This window comes from Budorcas taxicolor, chromosome 14 (assembly GCF_023091745.1).
Source record: "Budorcas taxicolor isolate Tak-1 chromosome 14, Takin1.1, whole genome shotgun sequence".
In the NCBI taxonomy this organism is placed as follows: domain Eukaryota; kingdom Metazoa; phylum Chordata; class Mammalia; order Artiodactyla; family Bovidae; genus Budorcas; species Budorcas taxicolor.
In genome coordinates, this window is record NC_068923.1 from 50,987,757 (window position 1) to 51,014,505 (window position 26,749).

At 39.7% G+C, this 26,749-nt stretch overlaps 1 protein-coding gene across 1 annotated transcript; it reads left to right on the forward strand.

Annotated features, from left to right (window-relative positions):
• Positions 1-4,597: 4,597 nt before the first annotated feature.
• Positions 4,598-22,305, forward strand: GDAP1 (ganglioside induced differentiation associated protein 1). The gene is made up of 6 exons (XM_052651560.1): positions 4,598-4,714; positions 5,394-5,586; positions 16,286-16,459; positions 17,672-17,766; positions 20,192-20,306; positions 21,923-22,305. Exons 1-6 carry the CDS (start codon positions 4,598-4,600, stop codon positions 22,303-22,305), a joined length of 1,077 nt encoding a protein of 358 aa, XP_052507520.1.
• The last annotated feature ends 4,444 nt before the right edge of the window (positions 22,306-26,749 follow it).

The following is a 26,749-nucleotide window of genomic DNA, read 5'->3' on the forward strand; positions in this document are numbered from 1 at the left end:
GTAATATATCAATTACAAATCCTATGCTATTCACATGGGTCAGAAAACTGGCAGGGGTTTTCTGACAGGGCAGGCAAAATAGATTGTGGTTGCTTAGTAGCTATTATTAGGTGAAAGTGGAGATATTCTATTTTTTACATATGTATAAAAGATTTTTTCCCCTAATTTTGGAAATTTTCATTTTGAATTAGATAGCTTAATTAGTCATATATATTCTCTGAAGAATATCGCCATTTCAGTTTTCTTATTTGTCAAGAAAAAAAACAATGGCAAGGGATTGATTATTCTTAAAAAGATAGAGACCTCTTGTGGTCATTCATAAAAGTACTTTAAAAAACAAACCTGGAGTATTTCAGTTTGTCAGGTTTCAAGATCTCTGGCTTAGTTGACATACATTAAAAAATGTTTACAAATATGTATGAATTACCTAATTAATACCTGTCAAAATAGGTAATGTCAGTAATAGAACTTTATATAATGACAACTGCATAAATATATATACATCATTCAGCTATAATAGTTCTATATGATAATTTTAAAATTGACTGAAGCATAAGACATAAAGGAAAGTGCACAAATCATTAATTGTTTAGCTCAAGAAATTTGTCCAAACTGAATAGATCTGTGTATCCAGCATATCTGGTAGATTTTCATCATAACTATAGGTAAGGTGACTCAGGTTCAGAGAGAGCATGTGATCTGTTATTTCATAGTACCAATCAAATCCATTTTAACTTCAATCATTCAGTAATATTTAAATGAATAACAAATTTCAATACACATTAACATAGGACTTCCCTGGTATTCCAGTGGTTAAGAATCTGCCAGCCAATGCAGGGTATATGGTTCGATACCTGGTCTGGGAAGATTCCGCACGCTGAGGGGGAACTAAGCCGGTGCGCCACAACAACCGAACCCATATTCTGGAGTCCACGCACTGCGATTCCGGAAGCCCCTGCGCCTGGAGCCTGTGCTCACAGCCAGAGAAGCCGCAGCAGTGAGAAGCCCTCACACTGCAACGGAGAGCAGCTCCTGCTCGCTGCAACTAGAGAAGGCTCTTGTGCAGCAATGAAGACCCCGTGTAACCAGGAATAAATCGGGAAAAATTTAAAAGTTAACATAAAAAGCAGTCAATTTACTGAGCCATGATCCACAGTCCAGATTTGTAAGTACTGAATGTTGTCGAATGAAATTATCTTTACACAGAATCTTTAGAGCAGTAGATAGGTTACACTTTATTATTGTTGTTGGTCATTTACTGCTGCTATCGGTGACGGCGGTTAGCTACTCTTTTTCTCAATTAATGAGCAGTTTGGGAGCATCTTTTATGTACAAAGCACTATTTTGGATTCTTGGGGGTACTAAAATGAATTTGACCTTCTGAGGCTCAAAGTCTAATGCTCAGGAAAGGTATGTGAGCAGTAGTTTGATAGTAGTAGTAGTAGTTGTTGGTAGTTTGTGTTCTAATAGACTTGTGTATATCTATATATCTATGTGGACTAGTTTTCAAGAAAGTGGCTATATTTTCTCTAATGTCTACTCCAGCTGTGTAAAGCTTGAAAGTCTACAACTTTCTTTCTTTGGTATAAAGCTAGCATAGTGTTGTAGAAAGAAATACTTGACTAGTGGTCAAAAAGTCATGTTTGAATTGTAGCTCTGTCACTTACTACTGAAAACATCTTGAGGCCTAAAGAGAGAAGAGCAAGTGTGATGTCTTCTTAACATCATGAAGGGGCTTTTCCACAAATTCTTTTTGCAGCAACTGCTGTTTTGCAGGCAACATGCTAAGTGCTTTTGAAATGGAGCAGGATCCTATGGTCCTTGCCTCCCATGTCCTCTGCCTACCTTTTGTCTGTGGAATAACTTGAGCCAAAGAATAAGTTTAATCAGAGAAGTGAGAACATGTAGAAACAAAGGAAAACAGTCAAAGGAAACCAAATAATAATAATAGTTTAGCCATTACGCATAGTCAAGGACCTTTAGTTCTTGCTCAAGGGCTATAGATAATATTCTGAGCCATGTCCTGGGAGCTGTCTTATACATACTGAAACCCCTGCCAGGTGGAAGGAATTAACTACATGATGACCAGACTATAACCATGACATAAGCTGCCACAATTCTGAGAACTGGTCAAAGAAATGGGAACAAACTGACCCTGAAACTGAAGATTAACTGTACTTAAAACAATCAAGATGATGTTGGTCAGACTACTGCATGACCAATTTCAAGATGACTATCAGAGATAACTGTGATGTTTTGGCATGTAGCCACCCCTCCCCACCCCTGTCCTTCTGTCTATAAAAGCTCTTGCCCCCCAAAAGGTCTTGCCCCTTGATAGTCTGGGGTGGGAGGAGGGGAGGAAGTTGGCCTTTGGACAGGTGGGCCCCTATTTTCCACTCCCCCAAGTGTTGCAAGCATCCAGAATAAAACTAACTTTCCTTCCCACCAACCTGGCCTCTTTATTGGCTTTTGAGTGGCAAGCAGCTGGACCCCATTTTGGTTATTCTTTATACACAGTCTCTCAGCAAATGCCATGGCACTCACATATTTTTAGATGCTAACATTTTGCACATGATGAAGTGAAGGCTCAGGAGAGTTCCGGGTAAGAGTGGAGCTGGAGTTTAAACCCCACTCTGACTGATGTCACAGTTTTGCTTTTTATTCTGCTCTGGAGTGTGAATGGATAAAAAACAAATTTGGTAAGGACCACTTTTGCTGTAGCATTTGAATTCACTTAAGGGTATAAAAGGGCTTCCCTGGTAGCTCAGATGGTAAAGAATCTGCCTGCAATGTGGGAGACCTGGGTTCAATCCCTGGGTTGGGAAGATCCTCTGGAGAAGAGAACAGCTGTCCACTACAGTATTCTGGCCTGGAGAATTCCATGGACAGAGGAGCCTGGCAGCCTTTTCACTATAAAAAGGGGCTTCCTAGGTGGCACAAGTGGTAAACAACCTGCCTACCAACAAGAGGCATAAGACTTGAATTGGATCCTGGGTCGGGGATCCCCCTGGAGGAGGAAATGGCAACCTACTCCAGTATTCTTGGCTGGAGAATCCCCATGCATAGAGGAGCCTGGCAGACTATAGTCCATAGGTTCCCAAAGAGTTGGACATGACTGAAGCAGCTTAGCATGCATGCAAGGGTATAAAGAGATACTATAAAAATCTTTAAACAGCAATTACAGAGAACAACAAATAAAGTGTTGTAAAGGAGAGGAGGGACCTCGTGAGATTTCTGTCTCTTCTAGGGGCCTTTTTTAGACCTTTCACTTCTCTTAGTACTTGTGTTTCTTCTTAAGACTGATAGTTCCCATCTCCACTGTGGTCATCTATTTATTTTGTTGTCCCTGCCACCAGACTTATATCTTGGGTGCCATGTGTGAAGAATTATACATCTTTGTATTTCCAGTGCCCAGTACAAGGCTTGGAACACAGTAGATACTCAATAAATATTTGCTGGATGAATTATAACAAGCATTCATTTCATGGTCATTTTAATACATATTCACTAAAAGAGAAATTCTGCTGATTTACTATTATGCTGAATTTTGAGAAGTGTATAATAATGACTAGATTATCATAAAATTATGATTTTGACCATGGTTATAAAGAGAATGTTTATAAGGCAACTGAAATTGTACATAATATTTAGTGTCTACAATATGCTAGCCTGTTTTGAGTGTTTAACATTGTATTTAGTTATTTAATTCTCACAAAAACCTTATGGGGAAAATGGAATTATCTCTACTTCAAAAGTTGGGAAAATTGAAAAACTAGGAAACAAACCCAAGTAATTCTGCTCTAAAAATTCTGTGTTAATTAGCAGGTGCAAACTATTGTATATAGAAGGGGTAGACAGCAAGATCCTATTGCGTAGCACAGGGAATTATATTTGATCCTATAATAAACCATAATAGAAAGAAATGTAAACAAGAATACACACACACACACATATGACTGAATCACTTTGCTGTGCAGCAGAAACACACACAACATTGTAAATCAACAATACTTAAATAAAATGAATTAAAAAATTTTTTAAATGGACAAAAAATTTCTATATTTAACAACTAGACTTTTAATTCGCATTGTTAATGAGATTTATTGTTGTTGTTACGTGACCTCATAGTAGCATCTTCTAATGAAAACTCATAAATCTTTTGTCTATCAACCTTCCACCGAAGGCACAGCCTATCCATGAGGAATCCTGTGTCTCGGGAAACGGATGCTTTTGTACCTGAGCCATCTCTACTCCATCTACAAAACCTATGAGTAATTTGCAATTAACACGTTTCATTACTCATCTTAAATAATCAGGAACTCATATTTCAGATCATTTCCCCTTAAAAACGTCCAATTGCACCTCCCAGGTGACTTCCGCGTGCAGAGACCCGGCCCCGGGTCTTTGCGGACTCGCCCCGCAGCTTTCTCGCCGGCGAAACTACACTTCCCAGTGATCTGTTCGTCCATCCGCGCGAACGCAACTTTCCCGGCTCCGGGTGGCACCCGGAAAAGCTAAACGGCTCGTTGCAGGGCAGTGTGGCTGGAGGAAGTAAAGGACCGACCGGCGAGGCCCTCCCGCGCTCGCGCACCCCGAAATGGCTCGGAGGCAGGACGAGCAGAGAGGGGGTGCGCCCTTGATGGCGGAAGGCAAGTCGGACGCGGAGGTTAAGCTCATTCTGTACCACTGGACGCATTCCTTCAGCTCTCAAAAGGTAAAGGCCTCGGCCGGGCGGGCGGCGCGGATCGGGTTTCAGCACCTGGACAGCTCCCGCTGGGTGCAGGCCGGGGAAGCCCGCCCACCTAGACCACCAATGCCTCAACCCCTGCGGGCGGGTGCGCCCTGTGGGGCAGGGGTGCGCCTTATATGGAGGAGCAGGGAGAATCAGTCTGAGATGGAAAGGCCGTGACTCAGGCACTGCCGTTCATGAAATGCGACAGAAAGCGTCACTTTCGGCGTTGGGGAGGGAGGGTTTGTCTCCGGGGCCTTTGGAGAGTGAGGCAGAGGGAAGCGCCTTCCGGCAACCGCCGCATCCAGGGTTCCTTCTTTTACTCTTGGTTGATGCACCCTCTTCAACAGGCCTAGTGTATCTGTTTCAGGTTCTTACTATGGGGAGACACATCATAAGGTTTAGGACACAAAGAAGAGTAGTGATGAAGAGGGTGACCGTGGACTGAATATTGCCAGAATCATTCTCATTACTTATCTTTTCTAACTTATAAGATTGAGCTGCGAGAATATGTCTCATTTGTTAATTCCAGGAATAGAGTTGAAAGGAGTGTTGAAAATATTAATAACTCAGGGAAGCACAAAAAGGCTGCTTGCTGGTACCCAGGGATGTCATTTAATTAAAAGCCTACCTGTGTTTTGGTAACCAATGTGAACTCTTCCAGGTGCGCTTGGTAATTGCTGAAAAGGCATTGAAGTGCGAGGAACATGATGTAAGTCTGCCCCTGAGTGAGCACAATGAGCCTTGGTTTATGCGTTTGAACTCAACTGGAGAAGTGCCCGTCCTTATCCACGGGGAAAACATTATTTGTGAGGCCACTCAGATCATTGATTATCTTGAACAGACTTTCCTGGATGGTAATGTTAAGGCTATTTGTGATTTCTTGGATTTACTTTCAACACAAATATATGTCTTCCCTCCTTCCTCCCATCCCTCCTCCCCTCCTTCTCTTCTTCCCTGCTTCCTATATCCTCCCTTCCTCCCCTCCTTCGTCCCTTCCTTTTGGTTTCATGATGGTGGTTTAGTGCCAACAACCTTTTCCATTTCCATAAGCACACAAATAAAAATGGGTCAATAGCATAATTTGTAATAAGCCAGTGTGACTCCATCGAAACGATTTCATATAAACTACCAACTTTAATGTTGGAATTTCCCTTTTAAATTCATTGCAAGAAACCCTGCAGGTGTATGATTTGTGGTGGTGATTTATTAGCCTTGAAGTCAGATTCATATTATTGACAGCCTATTCTATGTCAGACATTTTGTAATTTCTGTTCTAGTCAGTCTTTAAAAAAAAAAACACCTGAGATAGGCATGGTAGATTAATTATTCCCATTTTGTACACGAGGAAACAGAAACGGGTTGCCTAAAGTAACATAGCTGTTTTATAGCAGAATGGGCTGGAATGTAAGCCTTTCAAATCCAGACCTTCCTATTACATGGACTGTCGCTCATAGTCATTGGCACTTACACATTGTCTTTGCTTCTTCCTTAATAACAAGCCTTTCAGGTAAACTGTAGCTTTAATATTTGCCCAAGATTATACAGCCGATCAACGACAGAACTGAGAACAGAACAGAGGGCTCTTAGCTTTCAGGCTAACAACTCGTCTGAAAAAGGAACTGCATGATAAGATCCAATTACTCTTCATCTGCTACCAGTTATGTGAATGTTAATTAGGCAAGATAAAACCAGACTATAACCTCAAATTACTGGAAGCTGAGAAAGGAAATTTTAAGGCAAAAAAAAAAGTCTGAGGTACTTAGAAGAAAGATAGGTATAGGACCTAAATAGGGATGGGGTTTGCCCCAGGGAATTAGATTAGCAACTTCCCTGGTGGCTCAGAGGTTAAAGCATCTGCCTGCAATGTGGGAGACCTGCGTTCGGTCCCTGAGCCAGGAAGATCCCTGGAGAAGGAAATGGCAATCCACTCCAGTATTCTTGCCTGGAGAATCTCATGGACAGAGGAGCCTCGTGAGCCACAGTCCACGGGGTCGCAGAGAGTCAGACACGACTGAGCGACTTAGCTACCCTTATTCTTAATCTAAGTGTTTAGTTCCCTAGGATTTTGATTGGAGCTGGCCATCTATCTAAACCAAGGAGTTTAACTTGGTGTAATGAACTTCTTTTCCATCCATCATTATTTGCTAGCCCTTATAAGTCTAAATTCTGGGGACTGTACAGAAAATGGGGGCTAATTGATTTAAGACAAATTTTCTCAATCTTGAGCTTTTGGAAATGGACAAGTCTGTTAAATAATAATTTGTATTTCTTGGGGGAAGTGATTATAATAATGTGAATAAGACAAAATAATTGCATAAGAATTCTACTATAAGTCATCAAAAACTTTAAAAAGATACAGCAAATGAAAATCATATTTAAATATTTTGTTTAGCATCCCTTGAACTATTACTAGCCTTTTCCGCCTCCTCTTCCTTACATTGTGTCTACTCTCGGATGTTCAGTAATGTTCAATGTTACTTCATAGTATAGTCATGTTAATGATGATTAGGCTTTATTAAATTTTTCTTTAGGCTTTTTCTTTTTCTTTGACTATTTCATAGCAAAACTGGAATGCATTCTGAGTCCTGCTCAAGGTGAATACTAAGTTCTTACTACAATTTGTTGAATCGGAGGAGAAGGCATTGTGGGCTAAACATTAAGATGAAAATATGGAAACTAAGAACTTAATTCTGGTTGCACTGATAGAGTAAACAGACAATCAAGAATCCTAACTCTTAGTCTGAAACTTGATTTTTCTTTTTGTTCTCTTGGGAACTAGGCGTGATAGTTTTATCAGTTGCAGAGATAAAGCAATCCAAACAACTCTTATTTCACTCTTTGCTGTTTCCCAAGGAGAAGAGTCATTCAGTTGGGAAGGGTTAAACAAAGGTTAAGATTAAGGGAACTAAAACCTATAGTAGATATGAAGGCAGTAAGAAAACAATTACTTTATATAAATGAAGGCTACTCTAGTTTCTAGATGAAGTTTATCTAAAATAAAAAACTTGTAAGCATTATCACAATGATCATTAACATAATTTATATTTATTATTAAGAATTCATGGAGGTTAGGAAAAGTGCCAGACAAGAGAGAGACAAATGTTATTCACTGATAACATGTTATTTAACATGTATTCCCTTGACCAGCTTCCCTGGTGGGTCAGAGGGTAGTCTGCCTGCAATGCAAGAGACCCGGGTTTGATCCCTGGGTCGGGAAGATCCCCTGGAGAAGGAAATGGCAACCCACTCCAGTATCCTTGCCTGGAGAATCCCATGGACAGAGGAGCCTGGTGGGCTACAGTCCACAGGGTCGCAAAGAGTTGGACATGACTGAGCGACTTCACTTTTACTTTCTTTCTTTCCATTGACCAGCAGCATTGGTATCACCTAGGAGCCTATTAGAAAGGCAGAATTCTAGACCCTACTGCAAGTCTCTTGAATCAGAACCTATATTTTAATAAGATTCCCAAGTGACTCATACATACATAGAAGTTTGAGAAGCAGTACTACAAATTATTTTGCATTAAGTAATTGCTTAAGCTTTAAGCAGTGCTGTAAAATATTTCTTTAAGTATGGCAGAGTTCTAGAATGTGTTGTCAGAAATTAAAAACAGTATTTTTGAGTATCTTGATTAAAAGGAACCAGCATAAGTTTTACATTACTGGCGAATGTCTCTAACACTTTAAAAAGTGGGTCTGTTGTGTGCTGGGCATAGTTCTTAGTATAGTGTTGCTTGATTTAAGTAGAGCATTTGAGATTGGGTCATATGATAGCCCTGTGGAATGAAGGAGCACATATGGCTAGATAAGAATAATGCATATTTTCCGATGAATAAACCACCATTCTGAAGAATATTCATTTATAAATTTCTTTTTTTTTTTCAAGGTTATGTTGATATATATATATATTTTTTGACATTTTTTTCCCTTTATTTTAATTTACAATACTGTAATGGTTTTGCCATACATTGACATGAATCCACCACGGGTGTACATGCGTTCTCAAACATGAACCCCCCACCCACCTCCCTCCCCATAACGTCTCTCTGGGTCATCACCGTGCACCAGCCCCAAGCATGCTGTATCCTGCGTCAGACATAGACTGGCGATTCGATTCTTACATGATAGTATACATGTTACAATGCCATTCTCCCAAATCATCCCACCCTCTCCCTCTCCCTCTGAGTCCAAAAGTCCGTTATACACATCTGTGTCTTTTTTGCTGTCTTGCATACAGGGTCGTCATTGCCATCTTTCTAAATTCCATATATATGTGTCAGTATACTGTATTGGTGTTTTTCTTTCTGGCTTACTTCACTCTGTATAATCGGCTCCAGTTTCATCCATCTCATCAGAACTGATTCAAATGTATTCTTTTTAACAGCTGAGTAATACTCCATTGTGTATATGTAGCACAGCTTTCTTATCCATTCATCTGCTGATGGACATCTAGGTTGTTTCCATGTCCTGGCTATTATAAACAGTGCTGCGATGAACATTGGGGTACATGTGTCTCTTTCAATTTTGGTTTCCTTGGTGTGTATGCCCAGCAGTGGGATTGCTGGGTCATAAGGTAGTTCTATTTGCAATTTTTTAAGGAATCTCCACACTGTTCTCCAAAGTGGCTGTACTAGTTTGCATTCCCACCAACAGTGTAGGAGGGTTCCCTTTTCTCCACACCCTCTCCAGCATTTATTGCTTGTAGATTTTTGGATCGCAGACATTCTGACTGGTGTGAAGTGGTACCTCATTGTGGTTTTGATTTGCATTTCTCTAATAATGAGTGATGTTGAGCATCTTTTCATGTGTTTGTTAGCCATCCATATGTCTTCTTTGGAGAAATGTCTATTTAGTTCTTTGGCCCATTTTTTGATTGGGTCGTTTATTTTTCTGGAATTGAGCTGCATAAGTTGCTTGTATATTTTTGAGATTAGTTGTTTGTCAGTTGCTTCATTTGCTATTATTTTCTCCCATTCAGAAGGCTGTCTTTTCACTTTGCTTATAGTTTCCTTTGTTGTGCAGAAGCTTTTAATTTTAATTAGATCCCATTTGTTTATTTTTGCTTTTATTTCCAGTGTTCTGGGAGGTGGATCATAGAGGATCCTGCTGTGATTTATGTCGGAGAGTGTTTTGCCTGTATTCTCCTCTAGGAGTTTTATAGTTTCTGGTCTTACATTTAGATCTTTAATCCATTTTGAGTTTATTTTTGTGTATGGTGTTAGAAAGTTATCTAGTTTCATTCTTTTACAAGTGGTTGACCAGTTTTCCCAGCACCACTTGTTAAAGAGATTGTCTTTACTCCATTGTATATTCTTGCCTCCTTTGTCAAAGATAAGCTGTCCATAGGTGTGTGGATTTATCTCTGGGCTTTCTATTTTGTTCCATTGATCTATATTTCTGTCTTTGTGCCAGTACCATACTGTCTTGATGACTGTGGCTTTGTAGTAGAGCCTGAAGTCAGGCAGGTTGATTCCTCCAGTTCCATTCTTCTTTCTCAAGATTGCTTTGGCTATTCGAGGTTTTTTGTATTTCCATACCAATCTTGAAATTATTTGTTCTAGTTCTGTGAAAAATATGGCTGGTAGCTTAATAGGGATTGCGTTGAATTTATAGATTGCTTTGGGTAGTATACTCATTTTCACTATATTGATTCTTCCAATCCATGAACATAGTATATTTCTCCATCTATTAGTGTCCTCTTTGATTTCTTTCACCAGTGTTTTATAGTTTTCTATGTATAGGTCTTTAGTTTCTTTAGGTAGGTATATTCCTAAGTATTTTATTCTTTTTGTTGCAATGGTGAATGGAATTGTTTCCTTAATTTCTTTTTCTACTTTCTCTATAAATTTCTTATACCATGTTACTTATTTAGCTATATTCTCTCATTTCACTCATCCTATGATAATTCTATCACTTTCATTATTTCATTTACTGGCAGACCCTGTATGCACTGTGAAGTCAGAGACAGTGTCTGTTTCACTAACAGCTACATTTCCAGTGCCTCGTATGGTGAATGTTCTCTAATGGGAGCTTAATAAATATTTTTGAATGATTAAAATGAATGAAATATTGAAAATAGATATCAACTTGGACAGGGATCTCTACTGGTGTTCTTTTAGGCTTCTGTTCTCTGATTTGAGTCTAACAATTCCATAAATGATTTGAATAAAGGCATAGAAATACTGTTACACTTGTGGATATGTAAACTGCAGTAGTTAAAATGATGAGTAGCTTATGAAATGCTTTGCATGGAACAATAACTAAGATAAAGTTTAACAAGGCTAAAAGTAGTATATGAATTTTGTTTGGAAAAATCAGCTTCGTTAATGAAGGATGGGAGCCCTGGCTTGCTAATAAGTTACCAACAACAGCCAACAATGAAATAAAAGACAAGTGTGATCTTGAGTTGTTTCAGAAGTGTAGGTTCTATCCAGAGCATGGCTAATTGTGAGCTACTACATTTGAGCTTGATGGAACATGCAGAATTTTGGTCAATTATGGATGGAACTTTGAGGAAAGTTGACAAATTAGAATGAATAACACTTGAATGAATTTCATGAGGTGTGTACTTGTCCATGGTTGTAATGAGAGGCTTTAAGTGTATCCATTCATCTCCAGAACAGAGTGTAGTAGTCAACAGGCATCGTTTTTGCTGTTATTTGTTGGTATCTTTCATTAGTCTACCAACTGAGACTGTACTAAAAATGATGGCTTGCTGGCCTGTACGCTTTTCTCAACCTTTCTGTGTAATCAGTATTTATATATTTACATTCTTAGGCTTTTGGTATATTGTAATTTCTTTTAGTGAACTTTAACATGGCCACTAGATAATAAAAAAAAAAGGTGAGCATTAGATAACTACAAAATACTAGAATGTATACTATTTATTATTGTCAAATAACTCATTGGTAACCTGGAATCAAGGGTGTCATATGGTAAATATTGAATTTTGGTAACTTAATATGTTATATAACAGTTCTCTGAAGATTATATCCCATGTCTTATGTCCATATATGTCATTTTGAATATTCTTAGGAAAAGAATTTGGTTTGTAAAGAATCCAAGTATCCTGATAGATTAAAGGATCACATATTAAGTCCAATTAGGAAATGTAAATTTATTTTATAAATACAGTTTTATCAATAGAAAATTAATTCAGACTTAAAAAATAATATTAATTCTGAAATTACTGTTACTTTAAATAATATAAATGTAAAGGAATTTCCAATTATTGTTCAGTTCGGTTCAGTCGCTCAGTCGTGTCCGACTCTTTGCAATTATTGTTAAGGTCATAGAATAAATAATTTTATGTCTGTTAATAAAAGGCTCTCATATATAATTGAGTAATATTACATAATTTTTAGCACACTACTGAAATTGCAGATTAGCTCAAAGTGTGTAACTGAATGCAGAGAAAATATGGTATATGGTAAGGAAAAGAAAAGGAGTCTTTAAAACTCCTGATTATGCCAATAAAAGTGGTTTTAAAAAGTAATTAAAAAAACTTTCTGTGATTTGTTCAGTTTTAGTGGATGCCAGTCCACTGTCCATGGGCTTCTCCAGGCAAGAATATTGGAGTGGGTTCCATGCTCTCCTACAGGGGACCTTCCCGACCCAGGGATCAAACTTGCATCGCCTATGTATGTCTCCTGCATTGGCAGGCAGGTTCTTTACCACTAGTGCCACCTGGGAAGCTAAACTCTTTTTATTGTTTGCTCTTGGGGAAACTGAATGTAATTAAAAAAAAAAATTGCCCAGGGCCATTCTTAGTCTACTCAGCAATACAGGGACTTGAGGATATATGGAGCGGATGTCCCCAATTAAATGGATTACAATATGATTTTGTCCTTTCTTTCCGATTTCAAATTTTGTGCTTTTGTTTTCTCTCCTTGTGTATCGCATCTTTCTGCTTTGTGTCTATCTGCTTGTTTCTGATTTGCTGCCTAAATTTAGTCTTGCCTTTGTCCCTACTCAGTGCTTCTACAAAGTCAGGTCTTATGCCAATGTATTTGTTTGTTCTTCCAGCTTAGTCACTAATCCTGGCTTCCACTACTGCAACCGTCCTCCCCAGTGCTGGAAACTTCTTTTACTGCTTTTTCTTTAAAATCCTCTGACTGTCTCTCCTGCCACTGTAACCCTTCTGTTGTTTTCTCACTCCTGACCAAGATAGACCCAGAAAAGATATTCTTTTTTAAATATCTTAACAAAAGTGCTTTATGAAAGGACTGGAAAATAAAAGAAGAGGAGAATGAGAGAGAAGATTTTCTGTGTCACTTAAAGGAAATTCCCAATTGTGTTTTGAAAAAAACTCTTTTTCCAGAGGCAGCTGTCTGTTGCTGATTTGTTGCTGGTGTCAGGAAGATGCTGGTAGTACGTCGTCATGTGGACAGGGTGTCCTTGAAGAGAGAAAGTGAGCTTGGAAAAGAACATGGGTTCAGCGGGTATCTGAGCTTCTGTCTGACAAAGTTGTCTTAGGAGACAGTTATATAGTTCATGGTGCACTGAGTAGAAGATTATTTTCAGGCATTCAAACATTTGGATGCAGGCTTGGCCAGATGGACCTTTCCCAGAAAGCAATTAGACATTATTTTTCCTGCTCTCATTCTCTTTCCAGGAAGGAAGTGGTATGCTTTTCTGAAGTCAAGCCCCCAGCCTGGCCCCACAAAGCAGCCAGAGCCAGTAGCCATAAATTTAACAACCTGGGAAGCATTTTAAAATGCTGCATCATTCATGGTTATTAACCTGCGGTTCTTGAACCCTCCCAGAGCAGTGGTTCTGAAACTTTAAGGTTTCAAGGCCCCTTTGTGTTAGAAGTTAATGAGGACATTTGAGAGAGCTTTTGTTTATATGGACTATCTATCAATACTTATCAAATTAGAAATTAAAATTGAGAAAAGTTTAAAATACAAGAACATACAAGTCTCATATCCCGTTAACTGTCAGAGCGATGGAGTTTTTACACATTGTGTAACCTCTGGAAAATACCATTGTACACTCAAGAGAGGTTAAGAATGAAAAAGCAATGAACATCTTAGTATTACTATAAAAACAGCTTTGATTTGTAGACCCTCTGAGGGTGTCTTCAGGAAGCCCAGGTATTTTCAGACCATACTTTGTGAACTGTTACCCCTAGTGGTCTGTGAATAAAATCCAGGAGATTTACTATCTTAGAGGGGAAAAAAATTACATCTTTGTTTTCACTAATTTCCAAAAGAAATGGATCATTTCCTTCATTTCTAGTGTAGGGAGAATTCAAAGCAGTATCAGAAGTGCCTATGACTTTGTTCACATGTTCACATGACTGTGATGTATTAATAGCATTATTGTTATTGCAGATGTCTTAAAATATCACTTATGCCCCTCACTACATTGAAATTATGGTAATTATTAGATCTGCTGCTAGATCTTGTTAATGTGTTAATAAAAGACACCCATATTACTATTTTATCATTTAAATTTACTCTGATAACATACTTTAATATAATCAATTTTCTTTGCAATCCTATGTATTTTGTGCATTTAAGAACATTATTTTGGAGGTCAGTGGCAAACAAAAAGTTAAGAACTCTTCAGAATTTCAAGCACCTTAGAAAGCCTCCAGTCTGTTATTCTCATGGGAATGGCTACTGTGCATTATTGGGGGTACTGGTGACATTCTGAGATCCTGAAAAGTCAGTAAGAAAGTGTGATCTAGTTGGGCAAACCCACAGTGTATGAGCAGTTTGCAGCTGACATGTGATCCTTGGTCATTCTAACGCAGACTTCAGAATTGGAGTCGCTAGCAGGGAATTAGACACTTGCCCACTGAGGAGTAATCATCTTCTTTTTTCCTTAGAGTCAGAAATAGCCTATTCGCTTTTAAAAGCTTGTTCTTCTTGGTCTGGCATGATGAGATCTTGCCTGAAATGCTCTGCAACCAATTCTGAATTGTCAATGCTTATGAATGAGTGTGGGATGCTCAAAAGGATTCTACATTAAATAAATAACCCAAACTAAATAAGTGAATAAGCAAAAAGGAATGTATAGAATAGAGGCTGTTCTTTTCAACCATTGGATTAATAAGCTTTTTGGCACTTTTTTAGAGGCAGTTTGAGAGTTAGAAGTGGGAATTGGTTCTGCAGGAACTTAGCCCTGGCCTCTGGATCACGTGGTTTATCTTTATTTTTCTTGGATAGTCTCTGAAAAGTATACCCTTTGAAGATGTTATGATGATGTAATACAACAGAGCACTGCATTAGGAGTCCATGACTTTGGTTCTCGTTCTGCCTCTAATTAGCTGTGGGCTCTTGGGAGAATGTCTCAGCCTCTATATGTCAGTGTCGTCCTTAACTGCTCCAGAGCTTCTCCAGCTCAAATATTCCTATAGCTAGCAATTTGGGGACATATTCATTAATTCATTTATTAATTGAAATTTATTGAACACCTGCTATCAGCCAAATATTATATTAGGCAACTGGGGATTCAACAAAGAATAGTACATGATCCTTACCTTTAGGAGTCTATAGTCTAGAGTTTAACCAACAAATGAAGATTTATGTGAAACCCACTTTCCAGAGAGAAAATACCAGAATTTCCCAGTGAATTCCATGAAGACTAGCCATTCACATTCACAGAGCATCAACAGGATCACTCTTTTTTTTAAAAAATATTTTTAATTGGAGGATAATTGCTTTACACTATTGTGCTGGTTTCTACCACATACATCAACAGGATCACTCTTGGTATGTACTGGAACCTCAGAAGGTGTGGTCCCTGGTCATCTTTCCACAATGAGCCTTGATTCACTTAACCAACATTTACTGATGGCCTAAAATGAGACCTCGGTTCAAATCATGCATTGGGAAATTCCTCTGGAGACGGGATAGTCTACCCACTCCAGTATTCTTGGGCTTCCCTGGTGGAAAGAATCCACCTGCAACGCAGAAAACCTGGGTTTGATCCCTGGGTTGGGAAGATTCCCTGGAGAAGGAGATGGCTACCCACTCCAGTATTCTAGCCTGGAAAATCCCCATGGACAGAGTAGCCTGGCGGGTTACAGTCCATGGGGTCACAAAGAGCTGGACATGACTGAGTGACTAAGCAGACATGAAATGTATAAGGCACTGTGCTGGACTCTGGATCATATGTTCTTTGCCCTGGAGGAGTTCATAGGGCAAAAAGATACAATAACTAGTTAAGGTGATAAGGGTTGCAAAGGAGTTTGTACCAAGTATTTTTTGTGTACAGAGGAAGGCACACTTGGTCTAGTCAGATGTTGGTAGTTGTGGGAGGTTGGAGAAGATTTCACAGAGGAGTTGGCATGAAAATCTGGACCTTGAGAATAGTGATTTGCGAGTTGGAGAAGTCTGATCATGGTTTGGAATCTGGTCTAGGACATCAGTTCAAGTTTTGAATGTTGAGGCTGGGAAAATATCATCCTTTACCTCCCTTCATATAATATTGAAAATGTTAATGATGAGGGGGCTGGTATTTTTCTTTTCTGCTTTTGGTTGTAACGTCTCATTTGTAACTTTTTCTTCAATGTTTGTGTATGTGTTTGTATGTATATTTTAGAAAAAACACCCAGATTAATGCCCGATAAAGGAAGCATGTATTACCCACGGGTCCAGCATTATCGAGAACTACTTGACTCTTTGCCCATGGATGCCTATACACACGGCTGCATTTTACATCCTGAGCTAACTGTGGACTCCATGATCCCAGCTTATGCAACAACAAGGATTCGCAGTATGTAGAGATCTTAAAGACCTGCAATTCTGCCTCACATTTCTTTTCATTCATTTTTGACACCCAGCACATCTCAGGAAGCCCCGGGGGCGGGATTGTTGAGTTTGCTTCATGGACATGCATGTTACACATCAATCCATGTGCCAGGCAGATGAATCTGTGCTTCACCTGTTTGGCTGGACATTTATTGTCTTTAGGATCTGATTTTCCAGCTCTTGGCCTTGAGGACCAAGCATAGATAAAACTCAGAAGAGTGGCCTGTGGAAGAGTAAAGAACGTAACGTGTTTACAGGGACAGACAGACTAGGAATCAGAAAAGCTGGGGTCTGCAGGCAGTTATGGGCAATGGAATTCACATTTCTGGTCCTTTAGTTTTGTTTCATTATGTGAAGGCTGTCTTATCATTACTCTGCCTCTAAGTTCAGTGACTGGCGATCCACTGAAGTTGAGCTGTGACCGCTAGCCCTCTCCTTCCTCCTGTCCTGAGCATAGGGATGGGTCAGTGTATGGGATGAGGAGCAGGAGGTGTGCTCCGCGGCCCAGGGGTGGGAAGGGAAGGGGCCGTGGTCTACTGAGGAGTGACCAGGAACACTCACACTCAGATCTCCAATTCCACCAAGCATGTTCTTCCCATGACATCATGCCTCGCTTTTAGGGTTCTCTTACGATGCTTTCCTTTCTTTTTGATGCCCTCCTCCTCAGTCTGCTCCCGTCCCGTGCTCTCCTTCCCTCCATCTTCCTCGTTTCTCTCCTGGCCTCTCACCTTCCTCGTGTTCCTCTTCCTCCTCCTCATAAATACCCATCATATGGTTTGAAGCAAGTATTCTGACCATAGTTCTATCATCCAGAATAAATATTTCTCTAAATAATGCTTTTTCCTTCCCTTCACAAAAAAAGTTTATTATGGAAGACTTGAAAGGTACTGAAAAGTAGGACAACTATTCTGCAGCTGGCACTCACGGTGTGCTGGACTTGGCTCTAAGCACTTTCCAAGGTGCCTCTTATTTCATCCTCAACCTGCGTGGCAGATAGTCTCATAGCTCCAATTTAAAGGTGAGGAAACTGAGGCACAGAGAGGGGGGAGTCTGGGGCAGAGAGAGGGTGTGACCACCCAGCGCGTATGCTCTTACCATCAAGTTTCCCTACTTCTCCTTGTTTCTTATATGGAAGGGAGGAAATAATTTTCTGTTTCAAAACTGATTTCATCATCAGGCCAAATTGGTAACACGGAGTCTGAACTGAAAAAACTTGCCGAAGAAAACCCAGATTTACAAGAGGCGTACATTGCAAAACAGAAGCGACTTAAAGTAAGTAAACCAGGCTGTCCTCAACTGACATCTGCTATTTGTGTTAAATGGTCCACTTTTTGTAAAGTATTGCTATTTCTTAGAATATCTTCTATTAGATATCACAAATCATCAGTGCACATGTTACCTTTGGCTTATGCTCTGCTTTTAGAAAGAATTTTTCTTTATTAGATTTGATATTCAGACCTAACGACAATTGCTTGAGGAGCAGATATTGCTCATGCTGGTTGCCAAGGCAAGTTATAAAATGTAAAAGCAGGTTAATAAAATATCATAGGAATCTGTCATTTCAGGTGTTTAGCACTTTGAGTCAGCTGGATCTCTGTTTGTGACTTTTTATACCAGTAAAGCAATCAGTGAATTTTTTCTTTTAATACTGTATATCTTCCCCTCACACCTTTCAGTTTTTTCCTTTTTACCTTTTGATCACCTTCACCCATTTCTCCTACCTCTTACCTCCTGCCTCTGGCAACCACTGGTCTATTCTCTGCATCTATGAGCTTAGTTATTTGTTTGTTTTGTTTTTAGATTCCACAAACAAGAGAGATCATATGGTGTTTGTCTTTCTCTGTCTGATTTATTTCACTTAGCATAATTCTCTCAAGGTTTAACTACATTGTTGTAAATGGCAAAATTTTTATTCTTTTTTGTAGCTGGAAAATATTCCATTCTATATATACACATCACAATTTTTACAAATCCATTCATCTGTTGATGAACACTTAAGTTGTTCTGGTTATTGTAAATAATACTGCAAGGAACATAGGATTGGAGGAAAAGCTTTACAATGTTGTGTTGGTTTCTGCTGTACAACAATGTGAATCAACCATAAGTATACACATATCCCCTCCATCCTGAACCTTCCTCCCACCCCCTACCCCATTCCACCCTCTAGGTTGTTACGGAGCACTGGGTTGAGATCCCTGTGCTATGCAGTAGCCTCCCATTAGCTGTCTATTTCACATATGATAATGTATATGTTTCAATGCTGCTCTCTCAATTCATCCCATCCTCTCCTTACCTGCTATGTCCACAAGCCTATTCTCTGTGTCTGTGTCTCTATTCCTGCCCTGGAAATAGGTTCATCAGTACCATTTTTCTAGAATCCAGATATATGCGTTATTAAGAATTTATTAGTTCTGTTTTTAATTTTTTGAGGAACCTCTACACTATTTTCCATCATGGCTGTACCAGGTTACATTTCCACCAATAGAACACAAAGGTTCCCTTTTTTTCACATCCTTGTCAACACTTGAAGTTTTTGTCTTTTTGATAATAGCCATCCTAACAGGTGAGGTAGTATCTTACTGTGGTTTTGATTTGTTTTCCCTGATGATTAAAAATGTTGAGCATCTTTTCATGTACCTATTGGCCTTTGCATATCTTTGGAAAAATGTCTATCTAGATCTTCTGCCCATTTTTAAATTGAATTGTTTACTTGCTATTGAGTTATGTGTGTTTGCGTGCATCAGTCATGGCCAGCTCTTTGCAACCCCATGGATTGTAACCCATCAGGCTTCTCTGTCTGTGGGATTTCCCAGGCAAGGATAAGGGGGTGGGTTGCCATTTCCTCCTCCAGGGGATCTTCCCATCCCAGGGATCGAACCTGGGTCTCCTGCATTGCAGGCAGATTCTTTACCAACTGAGCCACCAGGGAAGTCACAGAGCTCTGACCCCTCAGTTATTCATTGGAGACTGCTGAATTTCCATTCTTAAACTTCCTTTGTGGTCCAGTGGTTGACTCTGTGCTCCCAATGTAGGGGACATGGGTTCAACCCCTGGTCAGGGAAGATCCCACGTGCCACGTGCCATGGCCAACAAAGCAAAACAAAATCAACACAACCATCTTCAGGACTTCTCTGGCTCTCCAGTGACTGAGACTCTGCATTGCCAATGTAGAGGTTAGGAGCTCCATCCCTGGTTGGGGGACTAAGATCCCACATGCTACTAGGTGTGGCCAAAAGATTAAAAAAAAAAAAACTTAAAAAATTCCATTCTTGAATTGGACATGAAAGGAATCTCTCTTTTTTTAAACTTTTTATTTTGTACTGGGGTAAAGCTGATTAACAAACAGTGTTGTGATAGTTTCAGGTGAACAGCAGAGGGACTCATCCATACATATGTGTGCATCAATTCTCCCCCAAACTCCCCTCCCAGTGAAAGGAGTCTCTTTGTGCCCCTCATATTCTCTGTACTTCCTGATCCTTCAGTCCCACAGGAGTTGCCAGTGGACAGTGAGTCTGGCCCCTGGGATAATTTCACAGCCAGGGCATTTCCCCTCAGATTTGCTTCTGCTTTAGTTATTGTTTCTTCTCACTGTCTAGAATAAACAGACTCCCACTGTGTAAAAATTTATATCTTCTCTGCTCTACGCTGATTATTTTTACAGGCATAAATAACCTACTTAGTTATTTTTGTTAATTAGTCAAAGCTCCTTGACCATGACAATGTCAAATATTTGAAGAAAATTCTTGATGAATTGGAGAAAGTCTTGGATCAGGTTGAAACTGAGTTGCAAAGAAGAAATGAAGAAACCCCAGGTAGGTTCTCATTTGTGTTCTTTTTGTCTTTTTCTGTATACCAGGGGTATTTATGGGAACATTCTTAGATTTCACCCAAAACGTTCTGTAACCTACTTTTAACTGTTAGTACTCATGGACAGTTTGACTTATGATAGCAACAATAATACTGAATTCAACAAAACCCAGGTGTCTAGTTGTAATTGCATTTATATGAAATACAGCCAGTGAAGAATTTTTTTTGCACAACTTAAGTTATGGTTGGTAGATTCCTACCTGGCCTGTTTCACAAGTTTTAATTACAGTGGTTAGTTTGGGAGTGTTCTACTTGCTAGAATATTCCCTCTAGTTTTTTCCTTAGGTGTGGGAAAAATTGCAAATTCAAGTAAAGTATAACATGGGTGGGCTTCCCAGGTGGTGCTAGTGGTAAGGAACCCACCTGCCAGTACTGAACCCATGAGACATGGGTTCAGTCTCTGGGTCAGGAAGATCCCTTGGGGGAGGACATGGCAACCCACTCCAGTATTCTTGCCTGGAGAATCCCATGGACAGAGGAGCCTGGGGCAGGGAGAGGTGGGGACTACACTCCACAGGGTTGCGAAGAGTCGGACACAACTGAAGTAACAGCATAACTTGTTAGCCTGTGAGTATGTGCAGGCTGGCTGGTGAGCACCCGTCTTCCGTACCTGTGAAAATGAATTAATGGTGAAGCCCAAGTGCAGACACATGGACTGTTTGCACTATTCTGACTGACCACAAAGTTGAAGACCATGTTACCTGCAACTTGCTTCACAAAAGGGATTTTCTTCTGTTTTAAATAAGTAACAATTAACAAAGCAGCAACTACTGAGTGACATTTTAGACCCAACCTTATAGATTTTCCTCAAGTACACGTGTCATTTTTTTTAACCCACGAGGAAATATCTGTTAACTCTGTTGGCTTGGAGGCATGATAGACAGGCTTCGAGCTCCAGTAGCTCTAGTGGCACCTAGGGACCCGGGTGCCTGTCAGGTGTCAAGAAACTGTCCCTTAGCTCTGGGATGGATTATTTTGATGTGGACCATTTTTAAAGTCTTTATTGGATTCGGTACAATATCACTTCTGATTTATGTTATGATTTTTCTTTTGGCTGGGAGGCACGTGGGATCATATATTCCCCACCAGGGATTGAACCTGCACTCCCTGCATTGGAAGGTGAAGTCCCGTAGCTTGGGATACATTTGCTCCTCCTTTTTTTAAGCATAGAATTACTCGCTGAGTGTGATTGTCAAGAAAATGTACCATGGCCTCCATCTTTTGCTACACTCACCCTTGCCCTCAGCACTAAGAGCAGAGATGCCAACCAGAGTCTGTCTGTACAGTGCATGGATGTGTGCTCAGTAACTCAGCCGTGTCTGACTCTCTGTGACCCTGTGGACTGTAGCTCACCAGGCTCTTTGTCCATGGATTCTCCAGGCAAGAATACTGGAGTGGGTTGCTATGCCCTCCTCCAGGGGATCTTCCCAATCCAGGGACTGAACCTGTGTCTCTTACATCTCCTGCATGGGGAGGCAGGTTCTTTCCCACTAGCACCACCTAGAAAGCCCTCTTGGTACAGTGCTTGCCCTTAACCCACCGTGTCCCTTTCTCCAATTAGAAGAAGGCCGCCAGCCATGGCTCTGTGGGGAATCCTTCACTCTGGCGGACGTATCGCTTGCTGTTACACTGCATCGACTGAAGTTCCTGGGGTTTGCAAGGAGAAACTGGGGAAATGGAAAGCGACCCAACCTGGAAACCTATTACGAGCGTGTCTTGAAGAGGAAAACATTTAACAAGGTTTTGGGACATGTCAACAATATATTAATCTCTGCGGTACTACCAACTGCATTCCGAGTGGCCAAGAAAAGGGCCCCAAAGGTTCTTGGCACCACCCTTGTGGTTGGTTTGCTTGCCGGAATGGGATATTTTGCATTTATGCTTTTCAGAAAGAGACTTGGCAGCATGATATTAGCGCTTAGACCGAGACCAAATTACTTCTAGGTGGGTGGGATCTAGTGGTGGCCATTCATCCAGCCATTCAGCTAGACCCTTCTCCACTCTTCCAGGTCCAGGGAAGAATGACCCTGGGCAACTAGTAAAAAGCATAATTGACTTTACTCTTTGGCTAGCTTATGTGAGAAAAGGAGGTAACAAAGATGTTTTTGTGCGCTGGTAACTCTGACAGGACTTATTTGCAAACCTCTTCTAAGTCATCCTTAAAACATGCACAAAGTCAAGACAGGTGAATACCGACAGGTAGAGGAGAGACCTTTAACTCAAAATTCCAGTTCAAGTACTGGGTTATTTGGGGGGAGAACATTATTATTATGAGCAGACAGTAATGATAACCTATGATTGCCCATAACTCTTCATCTGTGACTATCTGGGTGTGTTGAGTGGTGAATAGTTTGCAGTATTTTCTCCTAGAATTCAGAAATCATCTTTGTTACTCACCCCAGGTGTTCAGACATCAGAAGGGCACAGCAGTGCTTCATACTCTCAGCTTTAGGCTGAAATAAGGGAGGCAAAGGGACAAAGGAGGGGGAAAAGGGAGATGAAGTCTATATAATGATGGCAATGGGATGCAACCTCCATGTGCCTCCAGTGCCATTCATGGCTGCCTGTCCCCTTAGTAAACATTACATTTGACTGCTTGTGGCTACAGCCCATGCATCCTCGAGTAACCGAGGACCTTGGAAAAAGAGGACTAGAGAGTCACTGGGGGGAGTTGGCTGGAGAAAACTCTGGGCTTTAAACTTACAGCACCTCACCTTACTGTTAATTTTAAATGCACATAAATCACAGTCATTAATAAAACTAACTGCTTATCTATTTGGGCAAGAGATACCTACTGGAACATGTCTTGATTAACATTTCCATGAAAATCTTAAATGGCACTAAAATTTCTTCTTGGTTCCCCAATTTGAAGGTACCTATGAGATGTCAGTCCTGTGGACTGTTGCAAACAGTCACTGGAAGCCTTAGCCTGTCCTACCCTTTTGTGCTCACAAGTGGCATTTTGGTGAATGTCCCAGGTAGTCACTGACATGGCATGTGGCTGGGGAGGGGATAGTTTGATGATCTGGGAGTGGTAAGTAGGCTCATTTTTCATGTGGAGTGGCTGGTGGTATGTTAACACAAAAACTATTGTCTAAGCCTTGCATCTATTTATTGTCTTCAGCAGAACCTTAAAAGGTTACAGGGAGGGAGAAAGTCTAGTCTTGGTCCTTGGCAATAAAATACCAGGGAGATGAAATAAGTCAATAGATAGTGATTCCACCTACATTCATTCATGTATGTCTTGGCACTGTGGGGGGTGCCTCAGTCCATCTGGAAGGGATAATTCCAGTATGTCCCATCAACAACAATGGGGTTTGTGCTCAGGAAAAATCTTTCCTGGTATGGGAAGGTGGAGTTTCTCTGAAATTGGCCAGAAAGACATGGGGAACAGTGTTGGGTCTGATGGGAAGTATGTGTAATAAACAGAGCTAAGGTTCCAGCAAAGAGCAAAAGCTTGCTTGGACTGCCTCAGATCGACTGTGCAAATGGCTAAAGAATGTACTGATTTTTTCACTAATAGGAAACAGTCCTACTTACTAAACAATGACTTTGATGGTAAAGTGATTCTATAATTCATGTATCAGTTGTTTCAGAAAAGCTTGATGAACTCGATATTCCCTACTGACAAAAAATTTATAAAATGTCCAGTGTAAATTCCATCCAACAAGAATTAACAGACTGGCAGCTTTTATAATGTCCTGATTTTGAGCCTTAGTGCACTGTTGTATAGAGTGTTTAATTTTGTTGCTGGGACATTCCAATCCATGTATTCATAAAAGAGCCACAAAGCTGATCATTCAGTAGTTCAGAGTGTTTCAGAGTTCTTTATGTCATCCTACAATTAGCAAGAACCCAGACATGAAGAAATCAAAACTGGATTTTTATAAAAATCTACAAAGGCAAAGGGTTGTTGATTAAAGATTTTAAGGTCAATGCTGGCTTTTCCTTACAATTTATATTATTACTGATCAATAGAAAAGTTAATGAAAGTATCTGTGATTTTCAGATTAAATTTCATTGGAAATAGGCTCTTCTGTCAATTTAAAGGGGATGCATTTGTGGCAATTTCTTGGATACCCTTAAGTTTATACTTTGAAGATATTTGTTTAGGAGTATAATGACCACTAGGTGTCGCTGTTCCTCCAGTAGTTTGAGATTGGGCTTTCTCTAGGCTCAGCAAGCCTTCTGAATGTTTCAAGGGAAGATAAACATTAATGACCTTCGTTTCTGAGATGAGGGCATCTTCATCAGATCATTCATCTGTAAAAGAGCTTGAGGCACATGTAGTATTGATCTATAATGCTTGGAAGGGATAACTGTACCACACAATGTCAAGCTAAAGAGCTGAACATATCCTATTAGCAAAATAGGCACTTTTACATATTCTGTCTTTCATGATCATTAGTAGACTGGCCAGTGTGCTCAATTTAATTTCCAAAATTTGTGTAAATACCACAATTAGAAAAATGCCTGAGGTACTACATTTACGTTGGCTATTTATGTCTTAACACAAATACTATTTTATTGTTATTGCTGTTATATGCCTTTTGGATCCACTTTCCTTAATTGAAGATAGTTGTAAATTGCTTGCTCGATTTTTAGTAATTATTGATTTTGACACCAGAGCTGTAGATTTTTTGGTGTTGTTGAATGTAATAGAGATCAAGATACTATTCTGCCTGTAAGATCAATAAAATTAATTGGAAAATAAACGTGCATACTGAAAGTACTAATTTTGTAATCTTTTTAAGAAATTGGATTGTGTTTTTCATTTAATGTCAAAGCATAATGTCATAATTAGAGTAAAGTAAGCAAAAGTCAGTTATTAAAAATATTTAGTTATAGGATGTTTTATTTGTAACATAAAAATTACTGACTTGGTTTACTTAAATATAGATAATTTTCTGGTTAAAATGAATGGTGGCTTAAATAATAACATATTTGATACTGATTATTAAAGGAATTTTTGCAGACCTGATAAGGTATGAAGCATGAAAATGAAAAACGCAATTTTTTTTTTTTCAAAACAGTTTTGTTACATGTTTGTGTGCATGTTCAATCGCTTAGTCATGTCCTATTCTTCGCTGCCCTGTGGACTGCAGCCCACCAGGTTCCTCTGTCCATGGAATTTCCCAGGCAAGAATACTGGAATGGGTTGCCATTTCCTTTCTAGGGAGTCTTCCTGACCATGGGTCAAACCCACATCTCTTGTGTCTCCTGCACTGGCAGGTGAAGTCTTTATACCTGGGAAGTCACATGTTTACTGTCTTTCAAATACAACTCTTTTTATGATATTTATGTATTCCTTTTATTGAATCATGGATTATGAATAATTCAAATTACTATCCATATTTCTAATCTTGTTGAGTTTAGCCATTATTCTGATCATTATATAGAAGTTGAGTGCTACTTTTGTTTTACATTGAACAAAACCAACTGAATAAGAATCAAATTGACCTCATTTTCCCTGAGTTTGCAAATAAAAGGCAACAATCTTGAATGTCATGGAATGTCAGATGCATATACCACTCTATAGTCTGCTCAGAAAGAAAAAAACACTGTAAGGACAGAAAAATCAAATTAGTACAATGAATAAATTAGTATTTAGACATAATCTTCATCTTGTTGTGCTAAATATTTGGCCTGTTTATACTGTTGTTTTCTACTTAGTCCTACCAGAATGTCTTGATTTTCTAATTTTCCAGAACACCAGTGATTTGCTCAGTAGGGTACCTGCGTGCATATCTGCATGCTAAGTCACTTCAGTCATGTCCAACTCTTCGCGACCCTGTGGAATGTAACCTGCTAGGCTCTTCTGTCAATAGGATTCTTCTGGCAAGAATACTGCAGTGGGTTACTAAGTAGGATAGTAGATTCCAAATCAAGTGATGAAGTATAATTTCCAAGAGGGGATAACAGTTTTGTTTTAAATCGTGTATTACATTATGAAAGTGAAGAGAGGGAGACAGGAGAACTCATGTTATAGGTTAGGAAGGCAGCACACTGATGAAAACAGTATACTGTCTTACTTGTGCCTGAGTTGAGCCCTCGATTTTGTTTTGGAAGATTGACATATGTGTCAGGAGGCCATGGGGCACAGCAGGCTATGAGGTGCAAGGCAACACTACCACGTAGCATTTGAGACATCTCATGCCCACCATGGACCTTAATATCCTCTGATTCAAGTAAGGTGGCATATCTCATCCATGGTACTTTGTCATGAAACTCCTTTGGGAAGGATAGACTTTTTTTTGTCTTAAGCCTTTACTTTGAAAAGTGAAAGTGAAAGTAGCTCAGTTGTGTCCGACTCTTTGCAACCCCATGGCCTATGCAGTCCATGGAATTCTCCAGGCCAGAATGCTGGAGTGGGTAGCCTTTTCCTTCT

Excerpts from the sequence above, each read along its gene's own strand:
- GDAP1 (XM_052651560.1), top strand. The coding sequence starts at position 4,598 with ATGGCTCGGAGGCAGGACGAGCAGAGAGGGGGTGCGCCCTTGATGGCG. Across the intron at positions 5,587-16,285 it reads TGAACAGACTTTCCTGGATG|AAAAAACACCCAGATTAATG; the intron begins GTAATGTTAAGG and ends TGTATATTTTAG. Across the intron at positions 17,767-20,191 it reads CAAAACAGAAGCGACTTAAA|TCAAAGCTCCTTGACCATGA; the intron begins GTAAGTAAACCA and ends TTTGTTAATTAG.